This window comes from Grampus griseus, assembly GCF_964374135.1.
Source record: "Grampus griseus genome assembly, chromosome: 7".
NCBI classification, from domain to species: Eukaryota; Metazoa; Chordata; class Mammalia; order Artiodactyla; family Delphinidae; genus Grampus; species Grampus griseus.
The window spans coordinates 112,606,054-112,627,434 of NC_139001.1; the positions used below are offsets into that span (position 1 = coordinate 112,606,054).

The 21,381-nt window shown below is 36.7% G+C and overlaps 1 protein-coding gene across 1 annotated transcript in view; it reads right to left on the reverse strand.

Moving 5' to 3' along the window:
• OCA2 (OCA2 melanosomal transmembrane protein) overlaps positions 1-21,381 on the reverse strand; it is a 255,523-nt gene that overhangs the window by 61,885 nt on the left and 172,257 nt on the right. Inside the window, exon 19 of the mRNA XM_082658969.1 lies at positions 9,739-9,866. Coding sequence (XP_082515095.1) covers positions 9,739-9,866 — 128 coding nt within the window. The remainder of the gene's footprint in view (positions 1-9,738; positions 9,867-21,381) is intronic.

Sequence of the window (21,381 nt, forward strand, 5' to 3'; positions counted from 1 at the left end):
AAGAATGGATAAGTGACCTGGAAGATAAAATAGTAGAAATAACTACTGCAGAGCTGAATAAAGAAAAAAGAATGAAAAGAATTGGGGACAGTCTCAGAGACATATAAGAGAACATTAAATGCACCAACATACGAATTATAGGGTTCTCAGAAGATGAGGAAAAAAAGGGACTGAGAAAATATTTGAAGAGATTATAGTGGAAAATGTCCTTAATATGGGAAAAGAAATAGTCAAGCAAGTCCAGGAAGCACACAGAGTCCCATACAGCATAAATCCAAGGAGAAATACACCAAGAAACATATTAATCAAACTATCAAAAATAAAATACAAAGAAAAAATATTAAAAGCAGCAAGAGAAAAGCAAAAAGTAACATAAAAGGGATTCCCCATAAGGTTAACAACTGATCTTTTAGCAGAAATACTGCAAGAGAGAAGGGAATGGCAGGACATATTTAAACTGATGAAAGGGAAAAACCTACAACCAAGATTACTCTACACAGCAAGGATCTCATTTAGATTCAACGGAGAAATTAAAATATTTACAGACAAGCAAAAGCACCACCAAACCAGCTTTACAACAAAGCTAAAGGAACATCTCTAGGCAGGAAACACAAAAGAAGGAAAAGACCTACAATAACAAACCCAAACCAATTAAGAAAAAGGTAATAGGAACATACATATTGATAATTATGTTAAATGTAAATGGATTAAATGGTCCAACCAAAAGATATAGACTGGCTGAATGGATACAAAAACAGGACATATATACATGCTGTCTACAACAGACCCACTTCAGACCTAGGGAAATATACAGCCTGAAAGTGAGGGGATGGAAAAATATATTCCATGCAAATGGAAATCAAAAGAAAGTTGGAGTAGCAATTCTCACATCAGACAAAACAGATTTTAAAATAAAGATTATGACAAGACAAAGAAGGACACTACAAAATGATCAAGGGATCAATCCAAGAAGAAGATATAACAACTGTAAATATTTATGGACCCAACATAGAAGTACTTCAATACATAAGGCAAATGCTAACAGCCATAAAAGGGGAAATCAACAGCAACACAATAATAATAAGGGATTTTAACACCCCACTTTCACCAATGGACAGATCATCCAATATGAAAATAAATAAGGAAATGCAAGGTTTAAATTATACATTAAATCAAATGGACTTAATAGATATATAGGACATTCCATCAAAAAACAACAGCATACAATTTCTTCTCAAGGGCTCATGGAACGTTCTCCAGGATAGATCATATCTTAGGTCACAAATCAAGCCTTGGTGTATATAAGAAAATTGAAATTGTATCCAGTATCTTTTCCAAACACAATACTATGAGACTAGATATCAATTACAGGAAAAAAACTGTAAAAAATACAAACAAATGGAGGCTAAAGAATACACTACTAAATAACCAAGAGATAATGGAAGAAATCAATGAGGAAATCAGAAAATACCTAGAAACAAATGACTTTGAAAACATGATGACCAAAAACCTATGGGATGCAGCAAAAGCAGTTTTAAGAGGGAAGTTTATAGCAATACAGTCCTACCTGAAGAAACAAGATACATCTCAAAAAACAACCGAACCTTACACCTAAAGCAAGTAGAGAAAGAAAAACAAAAACCTCAAAGTTAGCAGAAGGAAAGAAATTATAAACATCAGATCAGAAATACATGAAAAAGAAATGAATGAAATGACAGCAAAGGTCAATAAAACTAAAAACTTGTTCTTGAGAAGATAAACGAAATGATAAACCATTTGTTAGACTCATCAAGAAAAAAAGGGAGAAGACTCAAATCAATGAACTACAAATGAAAAAGGAGAAGTAATAACTGACACTGCAGAAATACAAAGGATCATGAGAGACTACTACAAGACATATATGCAAATAAAATGGACAACCTGGAAGAAACAGACAAGCTTTTAGAAAAGCACAACCTTCTGAGACTGACCCAGGAAGAAATAGAAAACATAAAGACACCAATCCAAAGCATGGAAATTGAAAGAGTGATTAAAAATCTTCCCATAAAGAAAAGCCCAGAACCAGATGGATTCATAGGCGAATTCTATCAAATATTTAGAGAAGAGCTAACATCCATGCTAGTCAAACTCTTCCAAAATATAGAAGAGGGAGGAACACTGCCAAACACATTCTATGAGGCCACCATCACCCTGATACAAAAATCAGACAAACATGTCAAAACAAAAAGAAAACTACAGGCCAATACCACTGATGAACATAGATGCAAAAATCCTCAACAAAATACTAGCAAACAGAATCAAACAGCATATTAAAAGGATCATACACCATGATCAAATGGGGTTTATTCCAGGAATGCAAGGATTCTTCAATATATGCAAATCAATCAATGTGATACACCATATTAACAAACTGAAGGAGAAAAACCATATGATCATCTCAATAGATGCAGAGAAGGCTTTTGACAAAATTCAACACCGATTTATGGTAAAAACCCTCCAGAAAATAGGCATACAGGGAACTTTCCTCAACATAATAAAGGACATATATGACAAACCAACAGCCAACATCATCCAATATGGTGATAAACTGAAACCATTTCCACTAAGATCAGGAACAAGACAAGGTTGCCCACTCTCACCACTCTTATTCAACATAGTTTTGGAAGTTTTAGTCACAGCAATCAGAGAAGAAAAAGAAATAAAAGGAATCCAAATCAGAAAAGAAGAAGTAAAGCTGTCACTGTTTGCAGATGACTATATGTATATGTATATGTATGATACTATACATAAAGAATACTAAAGATGCTACCAGAAAACTACTAGAGCTAATCAATGAATTTGGAAAAGTAGCAGGATACAAAATTAATGCACAGAAATCTCTTGCATTCCTATACACTAATGATGAAAAATCTGAAAGAGAAATTAAGGAAACACTCCCATTTACCATCACAATAAAAAGAATAAAATACCTAGGAATAAAGCTACATAAGGAGACAAAAGACCTGTATGCAGAAAACTATAAGACACTGATGAAAGAAATTAAAGGTGATACAAACAGATGGAGAGATAATACAAACAGATGGAGAGATATACCATGTTCTTGAATTGGAAGAATCAACATTGTGAAAATGACTATACTACCCAAATCAATCTACAGATTCAATGCCATCCCTATCAAACTACCAAGAGCATTTTTCACAGAACTAGAACAGAAAAGTTCACAATTTGTATGGAAACACAAAAGACCCCTAATATCCAAAGCAATCTTGAGAAAGAAAAACAGAGCTGGAGGAATCAGGCTCCCTGACTTCAGACTATACTACAAATCTACAGTAATCAAAACAGCATGGTACTGGCACAAAAACAGAAATATAGATCAAGGGAACAGGATAGAAAGCCCAGAGATAAACCCACGCACATATGGTCACCTTATTTTTGATAAAGGATGCAGGAATATACAATGGAGAAAAGACAGCGTCTTCAAAAAGTGGTGCTGGGAAAACTGGTCAGCTACATGTAAAAGAATGAAATTAGAACACTCCCTAACACCATACACAAAAATAAACTCAAAGTGAATTCAAGACCTAAATGTAAGGCCAGACACTATTAAATGTTTAGAGGAAAGCATAGGTAGAACACTCTATGACATAAATCACAGAAAGATCCTTTTTGACCCACCTCCTAGAGAAATGGAAATAAAAACAAAAATAAACAAATGGAACCTAAAGAAACTTAAAAGCTTTTGCACAGCAAAGGAAACCATAAACAAAACAACCCAGAAATGGGAAAAAATATTTGCAAATGAAGCAACTGACAAAGGATTAATCTCCAGAATTTACAAGCAGCTCATGCAGCTCAATATCAAAAAAACAATCAACTCAATCCAAAAATGGGCAGAAGACCTAATTAGACATTTCTCCAAAGAAGGTATACAGATTGCCAACAAACACATGAAAGGATGTTCAACATCACTAATCACTAGAGAAATTGAAATCAAAATTACGATGAGGGATCACCTCACACCAGTCAGAATGGCCATCATCAAGAAATCTAGAAACAATAAATGCTGGAGAGGGTGTGAAGAAGAGGGAACCCTCTTACACTGTTGGTGGGAATGTAAATTGATACAGCCACTATGAAGAACAGTATGGAGGTTCCTTAAAAAACTAAAAATAGAACTACCATATGACCCAGCAATCCCACTACTGGGCATATACCCTGGGAAAACCATAATTCAAAAAGAGTCATGTACCACAATGCTCGATGCAGCTCTATTTACATTGGGCAGGACATGGAAGCAACCTAAATGTCCATTGACAGATGAATGGATAAAGAAGATGTGGCACATATATACAATGAAATATTATTCAGCCATAAAAAGAAATGAAATTGAGTTATTTGTAATGAGGTAGATGGACCTAAATTCTGTCATAGAGTGAAATAAGTCAGGAAGAGAAAAACAAATACAGTGTACTACATATATATGTATATATATATATATATATATATATATATATGGAATCTAAAAACAAACCAGGTTCTGAAGAACCTAGGGGCAGGACAGGAATAAAGACGCAGACATAGAGAATGAACTTGAGGACACGGGGAGAGGTAATTGTAAGCTGGGATGAAGTGAGAGAGTGGGATGGACATATATACACTACTGAATGTAAAATAGATAGCTAGTGGGAAGCAGCCACAGAGCACAGGTAGATCAGCTCAGTGCTTTGTGACCACCTAGAGGGGTGGGATAGGGAGGGCTGGAGGGAGATGTAAGAGGGAGGAGATATGGGAATATATGTAAATGTATAGCTGATTCATTTTGTTATAAAGCAGAAACTAACACACCATTGTAAAGCAATTATACTCCATTATAGATGTTAAAAATAATAAAATAAAATAGGAAGACCTATGTGTCAAAGGGAGCAAGAAGAAACCAGAGACCGAGAATTCAGTAAAAAGAAGCTTGTTGGAAATTGATTTTCTTCTGGCTAGCTGAGTAACCTGAGAAAGTTTTTAAAGGCTGGGAATTTTAAGGACATACACTTCTACAAGGGAAGAAGAGGATGATAATGAAAACAAAATATCTTTGTCACTGAGAGAATAGACATTTTTAGATGAATTGCAGTACAAACTAAATCTTAGAAACTAGGGTCTATAAGGATTCCCAGCTTTAAAAAAAAAAATAAAGAACATATTTCCAATGTAAGAGTTTATCCAATGATTTAATATGGAAAAAAGGAAAATTAATGAAATTACAATTTCATTTTTTTAAAGATCAAAAAATTTTCTAACTTTTCCTAGACTAATCAAGAAAGCAGACAGAAGACACAAATCATTAAAATCAGAAATGGAAAAGGGAATATCACTAATGACTTCACAGAAATAAAAAGTATTAGATGCAATATTATAAACAACTTATGCCAAAAATTAAGAAAACTTGGATGAAATAGACAAGTTCATAGAAGACAAAATTTAGTAATACTTACTCAAGAAGAAATGTTATACCTGAATAGGCCTAAGAAATTGAATTAGTAAAATCAAACACAAAACCTTCCCACAATTTAAATTCCAGGCCCAGATGGCTTCACTGGAAACTTTTATTGAATATTTAAAAACAGCCCTTCACAAATTCTTCTACAAAGAATACTTCTGAACTCATTCTGTTAGATTCATTCAGTGTTATGCTCATACCAAATCCAGACAAAATATCACATAAAAATAATAATGTAGACCAATATCCCACATGAATGTAGATGCAAAAATTCTCAACAAAATAATAGTAATCTACCTCAAAAACTTATTATACACCATGACCAAGTGAGATTTACTTCAGGAATGCAAAGTAGATTTAACAGCTGAAAAACAGTTAATGTAGTATACCATATTAATAGATTCAAATTGATAGATTCAACATTAAAAATCATATGGTCATCTTAATAGATACAGATAAAACATTTGACAAAATCCAATATACATTCTGATAAAATTTCACAACAAACTAGGAATATATCCTAACTTTATCAACCTAATAAAGGATATCTATTTTTTTAAAAAAACCCTATGTCTAACATTATGCATAATGGTGAAAAACTGAATACATTTCCCCTAAGATCAGAAAAAAGGTATGAATGTCAATACTCATCACTTCAACATTAAACTAGAGGTTCTGGCCAACAAGACAGGAAAAAAAGAAAAAGAAGGGAAAAGGAGGGTATTTGGAGGAGAGAGAGGAGGAGAGTGTGAGCTAGTTAAAGGCATTCCAATCAGAAAAGAAATTAAAATGTCTTTATTTGTGTATGACATGAAAGAAAATTCTAAACAGCTACTAGACTAATAAATGGGTTCAGCAAGTTCACAGAACACAATGTTAATATTAAAAACTCAATTGTATCTCTATGTAATGTTAATATACAATCAGAATAAAGTTAAGAAAACAATTGTATTCAAAATAGCATCAAAAAATATAACACACATTTATAACCTTTATATACTACCTAAGGAGGCAAAATACCTGTACTCCAAAAACTGTAAGACATTGATGAAAGAAGTCGAAGATGACAAACAGATGGAACAATATACCATGTTCTTGGGTTGGAAGAATCAATATTGTCAAAATGACTACACTACCCAGTGCAATCCCTATCAAATTGCCAATGGCATTTTTCACAGAACTGGAACAAACATTTTCTAAATTTGTATGGAGACACAAAAGACCCCAAATAGACAAAGCAATATTGAGAAAGAAAAACGGAGCTGAAGGAATCAGGCTCCCTGACTTCAGACTATACTACAAAGCAACAGTCATGAAAACAGTATAGTACTGGCACAAAAACAGAAATATAGTTCAATGGAACAGGATAGAAAGCCCAGAGATAAACCCATGCACATATGGTGTATGGTCACCTTATCTTGGACAAAGGAGGCAAGAATATACAATGGAGAAAAGAGAGCCCCTCCAATAAGTGGTGCTGGGAAAACTGGACAGCTACATGTAAAAGAATGAAATTAGAACACTTCCTAACACCATACACAAAAATAAATCAAAGACCTAAACATAAAGCTAGACACTATAAAACTCTTAGAGGAAAACATAGGCAGAACACTCCATGACATAAATCACAGCAAGATCCTTTATGACCCACCTCCTAGAGTAATGGAAATAAAATAAAAAATAAACAAATGAGACCTAATGAAACTTAAAATCTTTTGCACAGCAAAGCTTTTCTCCCATTCTGTGACATAACCCACAGAATAGGAGAAAATATTTGCAAATGTTGAAACAGACAAAGGAATAATCTCCAAAATTTACAAACAGCTCATGCGGCTCAATATCAGAAAAACAAACGACCCACTGAAAAAATGGGCAGAAGACCTAAAGAGACATTTCTCCAAAGAAGACATACAGATGGCCATGAGACACATGAAAAGATGCTCAACATAGCTAATTATTAGAGAAATGCAAATCAAAATTATGAGATATCACCTCACACCAGTCAGAATGGCCATCATCAAGAAGTCTACAAAAAATAAATGCTGGAGAGGGTGTGGAGAAAAGGGAACCCTCCTACACTGTTGGTGTAAACTGGTGCAGCTACTACAGAGAAAAGCATGGTTCAAAAGGATTTTCCTCATATTTGCTTTTTAAAAAATTAAATACCTTTTCACACCTACTAGAATGTCTATAATCAAAAAGAATGGTATTATGTGACAGGGAGGATATAAAGAAACTGGAATCTACTACATTACTGACAGGAATGTAAAATGGTACAGCCACTGTGAAAAACATTTTGGCAGTTTTTAAAAAATATTTATTTATTTATTATTTGGCTGCATTGAGTCTTAGCTGCAGCACGTGGGATCTTCATTGCGGCATGTGGGATCTTTCACTGCAGCATGTGGGCTCTTTGTTGCAGAAGCACAGGCTTCTCTCTAGTTGTGGCATGCAGGTTCTAGAGCACACAGGCTCAGTAGTTGAGGTGCACAGCCTCTCTAGTTGTGGTACGCAGGCTTCAGAGCATGCAGGCTCAGGAGTTGTAGCATGCGGGCTCAGTAGTTGTGGTGCATGGGCTTTGGAGTGCTTGGGCTCAGTAGTTGTGGTGCTTGGGCTTAGTTGCTCTGCAGCATGTGGGATCTTAGTTCCCCATCCAGGGATTTAACCTACGTCCCCTTCATTGGAAGGCAGATTCTTAACCACTGGACCACCAGGGAAGTCCCAGGCAGTTTCTTAAGAAGCTAAACTTATGATAAGACCTAACACCTACCTAAAAGAAATGAAAACATATCCACATAAAGACATACACAAATATACACAGATGTTTATGAAAATAGGTAAATAAAATATGGTATATCCATATAGTGGAATGCTATTCAGCAATAAACAAAATGAGACTAAGATATATACCAGAACATGGATGAACCTCAACATCATTATTCTAATTTAAAGAAACCAGACAGAAAATGGTACACAGTATAGGATTCCTTTTAGATGAAATGTACAGAAAAGGCACATCAATAGACAGAAAAAAGATTAGTGATTGCCTAGAGCTGGAGTTAAGAGCTAGAATTGACTATAAATTGGTGTAAGGGTCATAGGGATAAAACGTTCAAAATTTACTAAAAATCATTAAACTGTAAAGTTAAAATGAGTGAATTTTATGATATATAAATTATATTTTAAGTTGCTTTAAAAATTCCAGTGTTTATCCCATCAAGACAAAGAGAAGTATATGCCAAAGAGAAGTATATGCCATTGAGAACAATATGCCAAAAACCCAGATGAGATAGCAATTTACACCTTGAATAAGCATGTAATTGAGGCAGGGACTCTCAAAAGCCAATCAGGAAACAGTAACCAGAATTTTCCCCCCAGTAGTCCTCATATTCTGTGTGTAAAGAAGACTCAGAATAGAAAAGGTGAAGTTTTTGAGTAGGAAACAGATGAAGTAGAATATGATTCATGACTCCCTGACATATTCGGAGGGCCTATGTGAGTCATTTGATTACACATCTATGCAATCTATTATGAGTTAAAGACATAGATTTCAATGATTCAAGGGACCTGTTTTTAAAAAATTAGGGGAAAAAAGCCAAAGTCTGAATCAAGAGAATAATGAATATTGAATGGGTCTGTCATCAATAAATTAAGGTAATTAATGTGAAACATTTGGATCCTTTGGGGAGTAGTAGTCTTGTACATCAGTAAAGCTTTGCATTTGAGGAGGACAGAAGTTTATAAATGAAGTCTCAAGATTAAAAAGTATTGTGAATAATTTTGTAACAACAATTATAACTAAATAAAGCAATACATATTATTCATTCTTTTCTTTGATGTAGTCTTTTCCATCATAACAGAATATTTACTTAAATATTACACAAAATGGAATAGATTATCAAAATAACATTTCCCTGTACTTTCTGTAACAAGTCATTTTGCCCCAAAATTAGAGTAAATTCTACTGTACTTTGTAACAAATGAAATTAGAACAAGTTTACGAACCACAAACATTATTCAAGAAAAAAACAGCAACCAAATAAATCAATTTATTAAATAATATTTAGGTGCCTGAGATAAAAGTTGATTTAACTTAAAATAGTCTAATTTCAACCCCCATAATTTTCCACTTAGTGAATATGTAGAAAGACTTACAGACTTTGGGCTTTCTTCATTCACTAAACAAAATGTGAAATCTAAAAATCAGACAAGATCATATTGCAAAAGTTCAACTAAAGTCTTACCTCCATCAGAACAAAGAGTGCTGCAAAGAATAGAAGGGTTGCCCATTCTACTCTGTGTAGAATTATCTCAAAATCATGGATATCAGCTAAAATTAGCAACCAGATGGCACCCAGAATAGCAATCCACCCTGAAAAACAAATAAACAGAGTTATAGATGTAGTTCAATTGTTAAAACACTAATTCTTCATCTTCAGATTGCTTTCTTAAATTGAAGATAATTGATATTCTGCAAACTGAACATGCTTAAAACGTACAATTTGTATTTTGGGTAATGTATATACCAAAGAAACCAACACAACAAGCAGGAAAATGAATATATCCACCACACCAACAGTTTACCCATGCCCATGTTCTTTTCTCCCTCTCCCGCCTCCTGTCACCAGACCCCACCCCAGGAAACCATTCATCTCTTTTCTTAAATGTAATCATATAGTTTTTTTGTTTGTTTGTTTGTTTTTTGCGGTACGCAGGCCTCTCACTGTTGTGGCCTCTCCCGTTGCGGAGCACAGGCTCTGGACGCGCAGGCTCAGCGGCCATGGCTCACGAACCTAGCCGCTCCCCGGCATGTGGGATCTTCCCGGACTGGGGTATGAACCCGTGTCCCCTGCATCGGCAGGCGGACTCTCAACCACTGCGCCACCAGGGAAGCCCCTAGTATGTATTTTTTATCTGACTGCTTCCATTCAGCACAATTATTTTAAGATTCTTCAGTGTTGGTGTGTGGACCAATAGTCATTCTTCTTTATTGTTTAGTATGGCATGGTATGGCTATGCCACAATGTACATACTCATTCACCTTGATGGACATTTGCACTGCTTCCAGTGTTTGGCTATTACAAATGAATGTGCTCTGAACTTTCATATAAATTATCTATATGTACATTATGCTTTCAGTTCCCTTGGGTCAATATCTAGGAATGGAATGGTTGGATCATATAATAGGCTAGTATTATGGAATATTTATGTTTTAAGAAACTGTGGGACTGTTTCCCAAAATGGTTGTAACATTTTACAATCCCACCACTAGTATATGAGAATTCCAGTTTCTCCATATTTTCAACACTTAACTTTTTTGATTTTTGACATTACAGTGGGTATGAAATGGTATCTCATTGTGATTTCAAATTGTATTTCTCTAGTGACTAATGATGTTGAGCATCTTTTCGTGTACTTATCTGTCATCCATATATGTTCTTTTGTGAAGTTTTTGTTCAAATAGGCTGAACAAATATTTTTTTCTGAGTAGAGCAAATAAAACTCAAAATAAGTAGAATAAAAATGTGCTGGATCAGAAATAAATGAAATAGAAAAATATTAGAGAAAAGCAATGATACCAAAACTTGGTTCTTTTAGGAGATCAAGAAGATTGATAAAACTTAGCCAGTCTAAATAGGACAAAAAGACAAAGGGGAAAAATGCTAATATCAAGAATAAGATCAGTGATATGGATTATAGATTATACAGGCATAAAAAGAGTACTAGTTTTCTATAGCTGCCATAACAAATTACTACAAATGTAGTGGCTTAAAATAGCACCTCCTTATTATATCACAGTTTTCATAGGTCAGAAGTATGATGAGCTTGGTTGGGCCTCTAGTTAGAGCTTCAAAACAAAGGCAAGGTTTTGACAGGCTGCATTCCTTTCTGGAGGCTTCAGGACAAAAACTGTTTCCCTGCTTATTTGGGTGGTAGACATAATTCAATTCAAACTGAGGTCCCCATTTCCTCACTTGCTGACACCCAGGAGTTGTTCTCAGCTTCTAGAGGCCACCCACATTCCCTAGCTCATGATCCCTTTCCTCCATCTTCAAATCCAGCAATGGTGGGTCAAGTCAAGTCACTCTCACAATTCAAATCTCTCCTGTTTCTTCTTCTGTTGCATGTCTCTAACTGACTCTCCTCTTTTCCACTTCCATTTTAAGGGCCTATGTCATTACATTGGGCACACCTGGATAATCCAGGAAAATTTCCCTATCTTAAGGTTTATAACCTTAATTTTACCTGCAAAGTCCCTTCTATCATGTAACATAACATACACAGGTATTAACATCAGGAATTAGAATGTGGACACCTTTGAGGGACCATGTATAGATTACTTTGGGAAGAACTGGCATTTTAACAATATACAGTCTTCTTATCTATTAATGTGGTATATGTCTCCATATATTAAGGTCTCCTTTAGTTTTTCCTAAGAATATTTTGTAGAAATCCCAGAATTCATATGGAAATTCAAATGACGTAGAATAGCCAATGCAATCTTGAAAAAAGAAGGACAAAATTGGAGAACATACATTACCTCACTTCAAGACTTATTTTAAAGTTATGGTCATCAAAACAGTGTAGTATTACATAAATATAGTCAAACTGATCAGTGTAGAGTCCAGAAATACACCCACAAGTTAAAGATCATCTGATTTGCAAGAAAAGTTCAACAATAGTTCAGTGAAGAAACTGTAATTTTTTCCATAAATGGTAAAATTTTTTTTTACTTTGATCGGTTTATTAAATCATACATGAAAGTTAGCTACATGGACAATAAGCCTAAATGTAAAATTTATAACTTTAAAACTTCTAGAATAAACATAGACAAAAACTTCTTTGATCTCAGGGGAGTTTTCTTAGATACACTAAAAGCATGTATCCATAAAAGAAAATTTTCATAAATTGGACTTTATCAAAATAATAAATTCCTGCTTTTCAAGTAACTGTTAAGAAAAATCAGACAAGCCTGAAATAGGAGAAAATATCTGTAAATCATCTAGGACTCATATCTAGAATGCATTTTCTGAATTCTCAAAACTCAAAAATGAGTAAACAACCCAATTAAAATGGGGAATATTTTGAACAGACACCTCACCAAAGAAGATAAAAGGGTGGCAAACAAGCACATGAAAAGATGCTGAATATCACTAGTCACCAAGGAAATGCAAAGTAAAACCACATGACATTTCACTATGTACCTTAGAATGTATGAAGTCAAAAAGATCAACCAAACTAAGTGTTGACAAGGATATGGAGGAACTGGAAATCTCTTACACTGCTGGTAGAATTGTAAGATGGCATAACCACTTTGGGAAACAGTTTGGTAGTTTTCAAAAACGTTATTCATAAATCCACTACATGTTCCAACCATTACACTTTTAGGTATTATCCCAAGAAAAATTAAAGTATATGATGATACAAACAATAGAACACAAATATTCACTGTAGTTTTCATTGTCATAGTCAAGTCAAACTATCCAATATTCATCAATAGGTGAATGGATGTATAAATTGTGACATAGTCAAACCATAGAATACTACTCATCAATAAAAAGGATGGACTACTGATGTACGCTGCCACATGGATAAATCTTATAACAGTTATGCTGAATGAAAGAAGTCAGACCAAAAAATACTGCATATACAATTTTATTTGGTTGTGCTGGGTCTTAGTTGCAGCAGGCAGGCTCCTTAGTTGCAGCTTGTGGGTTCCTTAATTGTGGCTCACCAGCTCCTTAGTTGCAGCATGTGGGTTCCTTAGTTGTGGCATGTGAACTCAGTTGTGGCATGCATGTGGGATCTAGTTCCCTAACCAGGGATTGAACCCAGATCCCCTGCATTGGGAACACAGAGTCTTATCCACTGTGCCACCAGGGAAGCCCCCCATATACAATTTTTTATATAAACCTCTAGAAAATGCAAATAGCAGGCTCTGACAAACTACAGCCCATGGGTCAAATCTGGCCTGCTGCCTGTTTTTATAAGTAATTTTTATTGGAACACAACACAATCATTCATTCACACATTTTCTATGGCTGCCTTAACATTACAGCTGCAGTGTTGAGTGTTTATAACAGAGTGTATGGCCTACATAGCCTCAAATATTTACTACCTCTAGCCCTTCACAAAAGCTTCCCCACATCTGATCAATAGTGACAGAAATCAAATCAAAGACTGCCTGTGGAGAGAGGTGCTGGGAGAGTCAGGAGAGAGGGACTTAAAAGAGGTCTAAAAAAACTTTTGGCGTGATGCCTGCTCTGCTCTTCATCAGGGAGAGGGCTCGACACTTCATCTCTAATCATTCTGTGTCTGATGCCAACTCTAAGGCTCACAGAATTTTACTAGAATATTTGCCATCTTTGGGTTCATTGTTAATGTTTCTTGCAAAGTGAACTAAAAGTTCAAATAATTATGACATCATCAGATTAATGAAATAGGTTGCACAAACTGATTTGTGCTTGCTTGTAACAGTGTATTTAATAGATATTTCTGTGTATGGTTTTCACTAAACCATTACACCTTCAAAAGTTAGAGGTTACTGTTGTCCACCAGAAAGATAGAGGAGTTCTCCAAGGAGAAGCAGAAAACTATTCATTATAAAAAGAAAAGCATTGAGACTTCAATTGTTTACATATTTGAGGGAAAAAATCTCTTGAATAAGAATTATCTGGGTGAATCAAGTATCCTGTCAACCAACAATTCTTGACAATTCTCCACCTTTCATTTAAAATAATATTAAAATTTTATGTGCTGATTCCAATTTTTTATTACCCTTATTTTACCTTTGAGGGCATAAATATAAATTATCTTCTGGAAAACAATAGTTATTGCATATGACCTACAGAATTTGAATATGTATATTCAAATTACCCCTTGTCTACTACTATCCTTCCTAATTTCTGTTTTCCAAAGTGTACCCAGTTCCATACTCTTGAAAGACCAGTCTTCTTACACGTCAGAGGATACTCCTAGTCATCTCATCCTCACTGTGTGTCCCTTTAAGCTCTTCTATATGCCACTCTTGGATGCCTGTTATGTGCCAGGTTCTGAGCATAAGGGTTATGGATGGAAATATAAGCAAGATACCATGTGGATTTCAAAAGGTTTACCATCCAGTGGAGAACACACATCTATAGGTAAACAGTTGTACTGGATATAACAGTGTGTGTACATACAAGCAGTTAGGGAGCAGCCAGAAAGAGTAACAATGTGGTGGCTGAAATAAAGTTTCACAAAGAAGGTGATATTCAGGCAATATCTTAGAGGTTGAATATAACTTTCCAAGTAAAGAGGGAAAGGGCATTCAAGACAAAGGTAAAAATATATCCAAGGACAGAGCACTTAAGAAGGAAGATGTCAGAGTGACATCAGCAAAATGGTGGATAGGCAGTTCTAAGCTCTTATCTTCTATAGAAATATCCCCAAACAAGCAGAAACTATTAAAGCTAAGATTTAGCTTTTGCTATTGTTGTATTTATTTATTTAGTTTTGATTTTTAGCTCCTGACTTTCAAGGAAATCTCTGTAAAAACACTAGCTGAACACACTAAGGAACACAGAATTCAGTGACCATGGATGACAAGAAATATAGCCTATGCAAAAATAGTTTGGGAAAGTCACAAAACAAATGGACTACTACAGCCTTCAGCAATTCAAAATAAAAACAGCAAACTCTGGGAAAAGGGCCAAGGAACAATTACCATATTATAATATTCAAATGTCCTATTTTCAACAACACAAGGCACACAAAGAAATAGGCACGGAGGTGGTGCCACAGGAGCATGCAGAGGTTTGTCTCCCAGTGAGAGGGCCCTGGTTCCACCAAATCCACACCTCAGCTTAGCACTGGATCTGGGACAGACAGGTCCTGGGAGAAGACTATCACAGAGAAAGTCTAGGTCTCAGGCAGCAATGCAGCCACCTCAAATCTTGCAGCCACAGTGTCCTGATCCACCCAGCCCCAGCCTACTCTATACCACAGTCTTGCACTAGAGCTGGGATGAACACAAGAGGGGAATGGATGGTACCTTGGGCTGTTTCTGAGCAGAACCGTGGCTTCCTACACATGTGGCACATAGATCCTCTGTGACTGCAAGGGCCTTACTTGCTCCAGAAATTACCTCCTTTGGGGCAGGCCATGTACTCAAGGGCAACAGAACCTGATTGAACTGACCCTCAGGGCTTCTACTCCAACACTGGGGAGCAGACCACACCCTGGACAGGGGGGCAACAGGCACAGAGCAGAGAGGAAGTCCCACCTCACATCCTATACAGACTTTATATCCCCCAACAACAACCACACACCCTATCAAGGGAATATTGGCTAGCACACCCTGAGGAAAAACAAAGCTTGCATCCATATCAAAACCAGACCTCCCACCAAAGACACTGGACATACACAGTCTACACAGGGAAACTCCCACATAAAAACACCCATTCAAGACCAGAGTAGATAACTATTTCTCCTAAATTCATATAGACAGAGAAAGTAAAAAGTCAGAGGAAGTACTCCAAATTAAAGGAGCAAGAGAAATCCCCTGAAAAAATAAATAATGATACAAAGTTCATCAGCCTACCAGGTGTCAAGTTCAAAAAGGTGGTAAGAAAAATGCTAACTGAATTAAGAAATATTTTCAATAGAATGCAGATCACTGTAACAAGGAACTAGAAACTATAAAGATGAACTAGTCAAAAATAGACAATTCAGTTACTGAGATAAAAACCAATCTAGAAATAATGAATAGCAGACTAAATGACACAGAAGAACAAATAAGTTATCTGGAAGATAAAATAATGGAAATCATCCAATCAGAACAGCAGACAGAAAGACAAATTTAAAAAATGAAAGCAACATACAAGATCTATGGGATAATATAAACCATGCCAAGCTATGCATAATAAGAATTCAAGAAGAATGAGAGAGAGAAAAAGGGATTGAATGTATTTGAAGAAATCATGGCTGAAAACTTCCCAAACCTTAAGAAGGAAATGGATATCCAGTTACAGGAAGCACAGAAGGTCCCAAACAAGATGAACCCAAACAGACCCACACCAAGACATATCATAATTAAAATGGCAAAAATTAAAGACAAAAAGAGGATTCTAAGGCAGCAAGAGAAAACAAAGAGTCAGTTAAAAGGGAACCCCTATAAGGTTATCAGTTGATTTCTCTGGAGAAACTTTGTAGGCCAGAAAGGAGTGGCATGATATATTTAAAGTCCTGCCAGGGAAAAACTTGCAACCTAGGATACTCTACCCAGCAACCTTATCATTTAGATTACAAGAAGAAACTAAGAACTTCTCAGACAAGCAAAATCTAAAAGAACTCATCAATACTAAACCTATCCAAAAAGAAATATTGAAATATCTTCTCTAAATAGAAAAGAAGCAAGCATCCATAGGAAAGGGAAAATTCCATTAGGAAAGGCAAATATATAGTAAGGATTGAAGATCATGTAAATAAGCCAGTAGGTAGATTAGAAAACAATTTAAAAACCATAAAAGGGATTATAACTACAATAAACAGGAAAAGGATAAACATGAAGATGTAAAATAGAAAAACAAATACACAAAATGTGGGGAAGAGAGTACAAAAATGTATATCTTTTAGAATATGTTTGAACTTGAAAGATTATAAATTTAAAGCAAGTAGATATAGTTATGGGTAAACATACTTGAACTTCATGGTAACCACAAATAAAAAACATATACTGATTCACAAAAACCAAAAAGAAAGGAACTCAAAGATACTACAAAAGAAAATCAAAACACAAAAGGAAAAACAAAATGAAGAAGAAATGAACAAAGAAGAACAGCAAAAGCAACTGGAAATCAAGGATTAAAATGGCAATAAGTACATACCTATCAATAATTACTTTAAATGTCACTGGACTAAATGTTCCCATCAAAAGACACAGAGGAGCATATTGGATTAAAAAAAGGAAAAAAAAAAAGCACTTACAATATGATGCTTTCAAGAGACTCACTTCAGGGTGAAAGACACACACAGACTAAAAGTGAGGAGATGAAAAAGTATATTTCATGCAAAGAAATATATTTCATTACAAGAAAAAATATAGTTCATTACAAGAAAGCAGAGATAGCAATATTCATTGGACAAAATAGACTTTAAAACAAAGTTATAACAAAAGGCAAATAAGGGCATTATATAATGGTAAAGGGATCAATACAAGAAGAGGATATTACACTCATTAACATACGCACCCAATAGAGAAACACCTAAATATACAAAGCAAACACTAACAGACATAAAGGGAAAAACTGTAAATAATGCAATAATATTAGGGGAATTTAACACCCCACTGACAGCAATAGACAATCATCCAGACAGAAAATCCATAAGGCAACAGAGGCCCTAAATGACACAATAGAACACATGGACTTAATTGATACCTACAGGACACTACATCCAAAAAAACGCAGAATACACATACTTTTCAAGCACACATGGAATGTTCTCTAAGATAGACCATGTACTAGGTCACAATACAAGCCTCAAAAAATTTAAGAAGATGAAAATTATTTCAAGTTCTTTCCTAACCACAGTGGTATAAAACTAGAAATCAACTACAGAAAAAAAACAGGAAATGAAGGAACACATGGAGACTAAACAACATGCTACTAAGAAAAAAAAAACACTGGGTCAATGATGAAATCAAAGAAGAAATAAGAAAATTACAAGACAAACAAAAATGAAAACACACTTTACAAAATCTATGGGATGTAGCAAAAGCAGTTCTAAGAGGAAAGTTCATAATGATACAGGCCTTCCCCAAGAAACAAGAAAAATCTCAAATAAACAACCTAACCTACCACCTAAAAGAAGAACAAACAAAACCCAAAGTCAGCAGGAGGAAATAATAAAGATCAAAGAGGAAATAAAATAGAGATCATAAAAACAATAAAATAGATCAATAAAACCAAGAGCTGGTTTTTGAAAAGAGGAAAAATATTGACAAATCTATAGCCAGGCTCACCAAGAAGAAAAGAGAGAGGACAAAAATAAACAAAATGGGGGGACGAGGGGAAGATGGCGGAAGAGTAAGACGTAGAAATCACATTCCACCCCACAGATACACCAGAAAAACATCTACACATGGAACAACTCCTACAGAACACCTGCTGAACGCTGGCAGAAGACCTCAGACCTCCCAAAAGGCAAGAAAGACCCCATATACCTGGGTAGGGAAAAGAAAAAAGAAAAAACAGAGACAAAAGGATAGGGACGGGACCTGCACCAGTGGGAGGGAGCTGTGAAGGAGGAAGGGTTTCCACACACTAGGAAGCCCGTTCACGGGCGAAGACTGTGGGTGGCGGAGGGGGAAAGCTTCAGAGCTGCGGAGGAGAGCACAGCAACAGGGGTGCAGAGGGCAAAGCGGAGAGATCCCTGCACAGAGGATCAGTGCCGACCAGCACTCACCAGCCCGAGAGGCTTGTCTACTCACCCACTGGGGCAGGCAGGGCTGAGAGCTGAGGCTCGGGCGTCAGTCACAGCACAGGGAGAGGACTGGTGTTGGCGGCGTGAACACATCCTGCAGGGGATTAGTGCACCACGGCTAGCTGGGAGGGAGTCTGGGGAAAAGTCTGGACCTGCCAAAGAGGCAAGAGACTTTTCTTCCCTCTTTGTTTTCTGGTGTGCGAGGAGAGGGGATTCAGAGCACTGCTTAAAGGAGCTCTAGAGACAGGCGTGAGCCACGGCTAAAAGAGCAGACCCCACAGACGGGCATGAGACGCTATGGCTGATGCAGCCGCCACCAAGAAGTCTGTGTGCGAGTGGCCCCCCTTGCCACAACTAGAGAAAGCCCTTGCACAGAAACGAAGACCCAACACAGCAAAAATAAATAAATAAATTACTAAACTCCTACTCCCCACCCCCCCCCCCAAAAAAAGAAGCCTGTGTGCGAGCACAGGTCACTATCCACAACCCTCTTCCAGGGAGCCTGTGCAGCCCGTCACTGCCAGGGTCCCGGGATCCAGGGACAACTTCCCTGGGAGAATGAACGGTGCGCCTCAGGCTGCTGCAACGTCATGCCGGCTTCTGTGGCTGCAGGCTCATCCTGCACTCCGTACCCCTCCCTCCCCCCAGCGTGAGTGAGCCAGATTCCCCGAAGCAGCTGCTCTTTTAAACCCGTCCTGTCTGAGCGAAGAACAGACGCCCTCCGGCGACCTACAAGCAGAGACCGGGGCCAAATCCAAAGTTGAGCCCCGGGAGCTGTGAGAACAAAGAAGAGAAAGGGAAATCTCTCCCAGCAGCTTCAGAAGCAGCGGACTACAGCTCCACAATCAACTTGATGTACCCTGCTCCTGTGGAATACATGAATAGACAACGAATCATCCCAAATTGAGGAGGTGGACTTTCAGAGCAAGATTTATTATTTTTCCCCTTTTCCTCTTTTTGTGAGTGCATATGTGTATGCTTTTGTGTGAGATTTTGTCTGTATAGCTTTGCTTCCACCATTTGTCCAGGGGTTCTATCAGTCTTTTTTTTCTAGAAAAAAAATTTTTTTCTAAATAAAAATTTTTTATTTTAATTATTTTATTTTATCTTACTTTATTTTATTTTACTTTCTTTCTTTCTTTCCTTCCTTCCCTCCTTCCTTCCTCCCTCCCTCCCTTCTTTCTTTCTTTCCTCCTTTCTTTCTTTGTTTCTTTCTTTCTAATTTTTCTCACTTTTAATCTGAGCCGTATGGATGAAAGGCTCTTGGTGCTGCAGCCAGGAGTCAGTGCTGTGCCTCTGAGGTGGGAGAGCCAACTTCAGGACACTGGTCCACAAGAGACCTCCCAGCTCCACATAATATCAAACGGCAAAACTCTCCCACAGATCTCCATCTCAACACCAGCACCCAGCTTCACTTAATGACCAGCAAGCTACAGTGCTGGACACCCTATGCCAAACAACTAGCAAGACAGGAACACAAACCCACCCATTAGCAGAGAGGTTGCCTAAAATCCTAATAAGTCCACAGACACCGCAAAACACACCACCAGACGTGGACCTGCCCACCAGAAAGACAAGATCCAGCCTCATCCACCAGAGCACAGGCACTAGTCCCCTCAACCAGGAAGCCTACACAACCCACTGAACCAACTTTAGCCACTGGGGACAGACACCAAAAACAACGGGAACTACGAACCTGCAACCTGCAAAAAGGAGACCCCAAACACAGTAAGGTAAGCAAAATGAGAAGACAGAAAAACACACAGCAGATGAAGGAGCAAGATAAAAACCCACCAGACCAAACAAATGAAGAGGAAATAGGCAGTCTACCTGAAAAAGAATTCAGAATAATGATAGTAAAGATGATCCAAAATTTGGAAATAGAATGGACAAAATGGAAGAAACATTTAACAAGGATCTAGAAGAAATAAAGATGAAACAAGCAATGATGAACAACACAATAAATGAAATTAAAAATTCTCTAGAAGGAATAAATAGCAGAATGACTGAGGCAGAAGAAAGGATAAAGTGACCTGGAAGATAAAAGAGTGGAAATAACTAAAGCAGAGCAGAAAAAAGAATGAAAAGAATTGAGGACAGTCTCAGAGACCTCTGGGACAACATTAAATGCACGAACGTTCGAATTATAAGGGTCCCAGAAGAAGAAGAAAAGATAAAGGGATTGAGAAAATATTTGAAGAGATTATAGCTGAAAATTTCCCTACCACGGGAAAGGAAATAATCAATTGAGTCCAGGAAGTGCAGAGAGTCGCATACAGGATAAATCTAAGGAGAAACACAGCAAGACACATATTAATCAAACTATCAAAAATTAAATACAAAGAAAAAATATTAAAATCAGCAAGGGAAAAGCAACAAATAACATACAAGGGAATACGCATAAGGTTAACAGCTGATCTTTC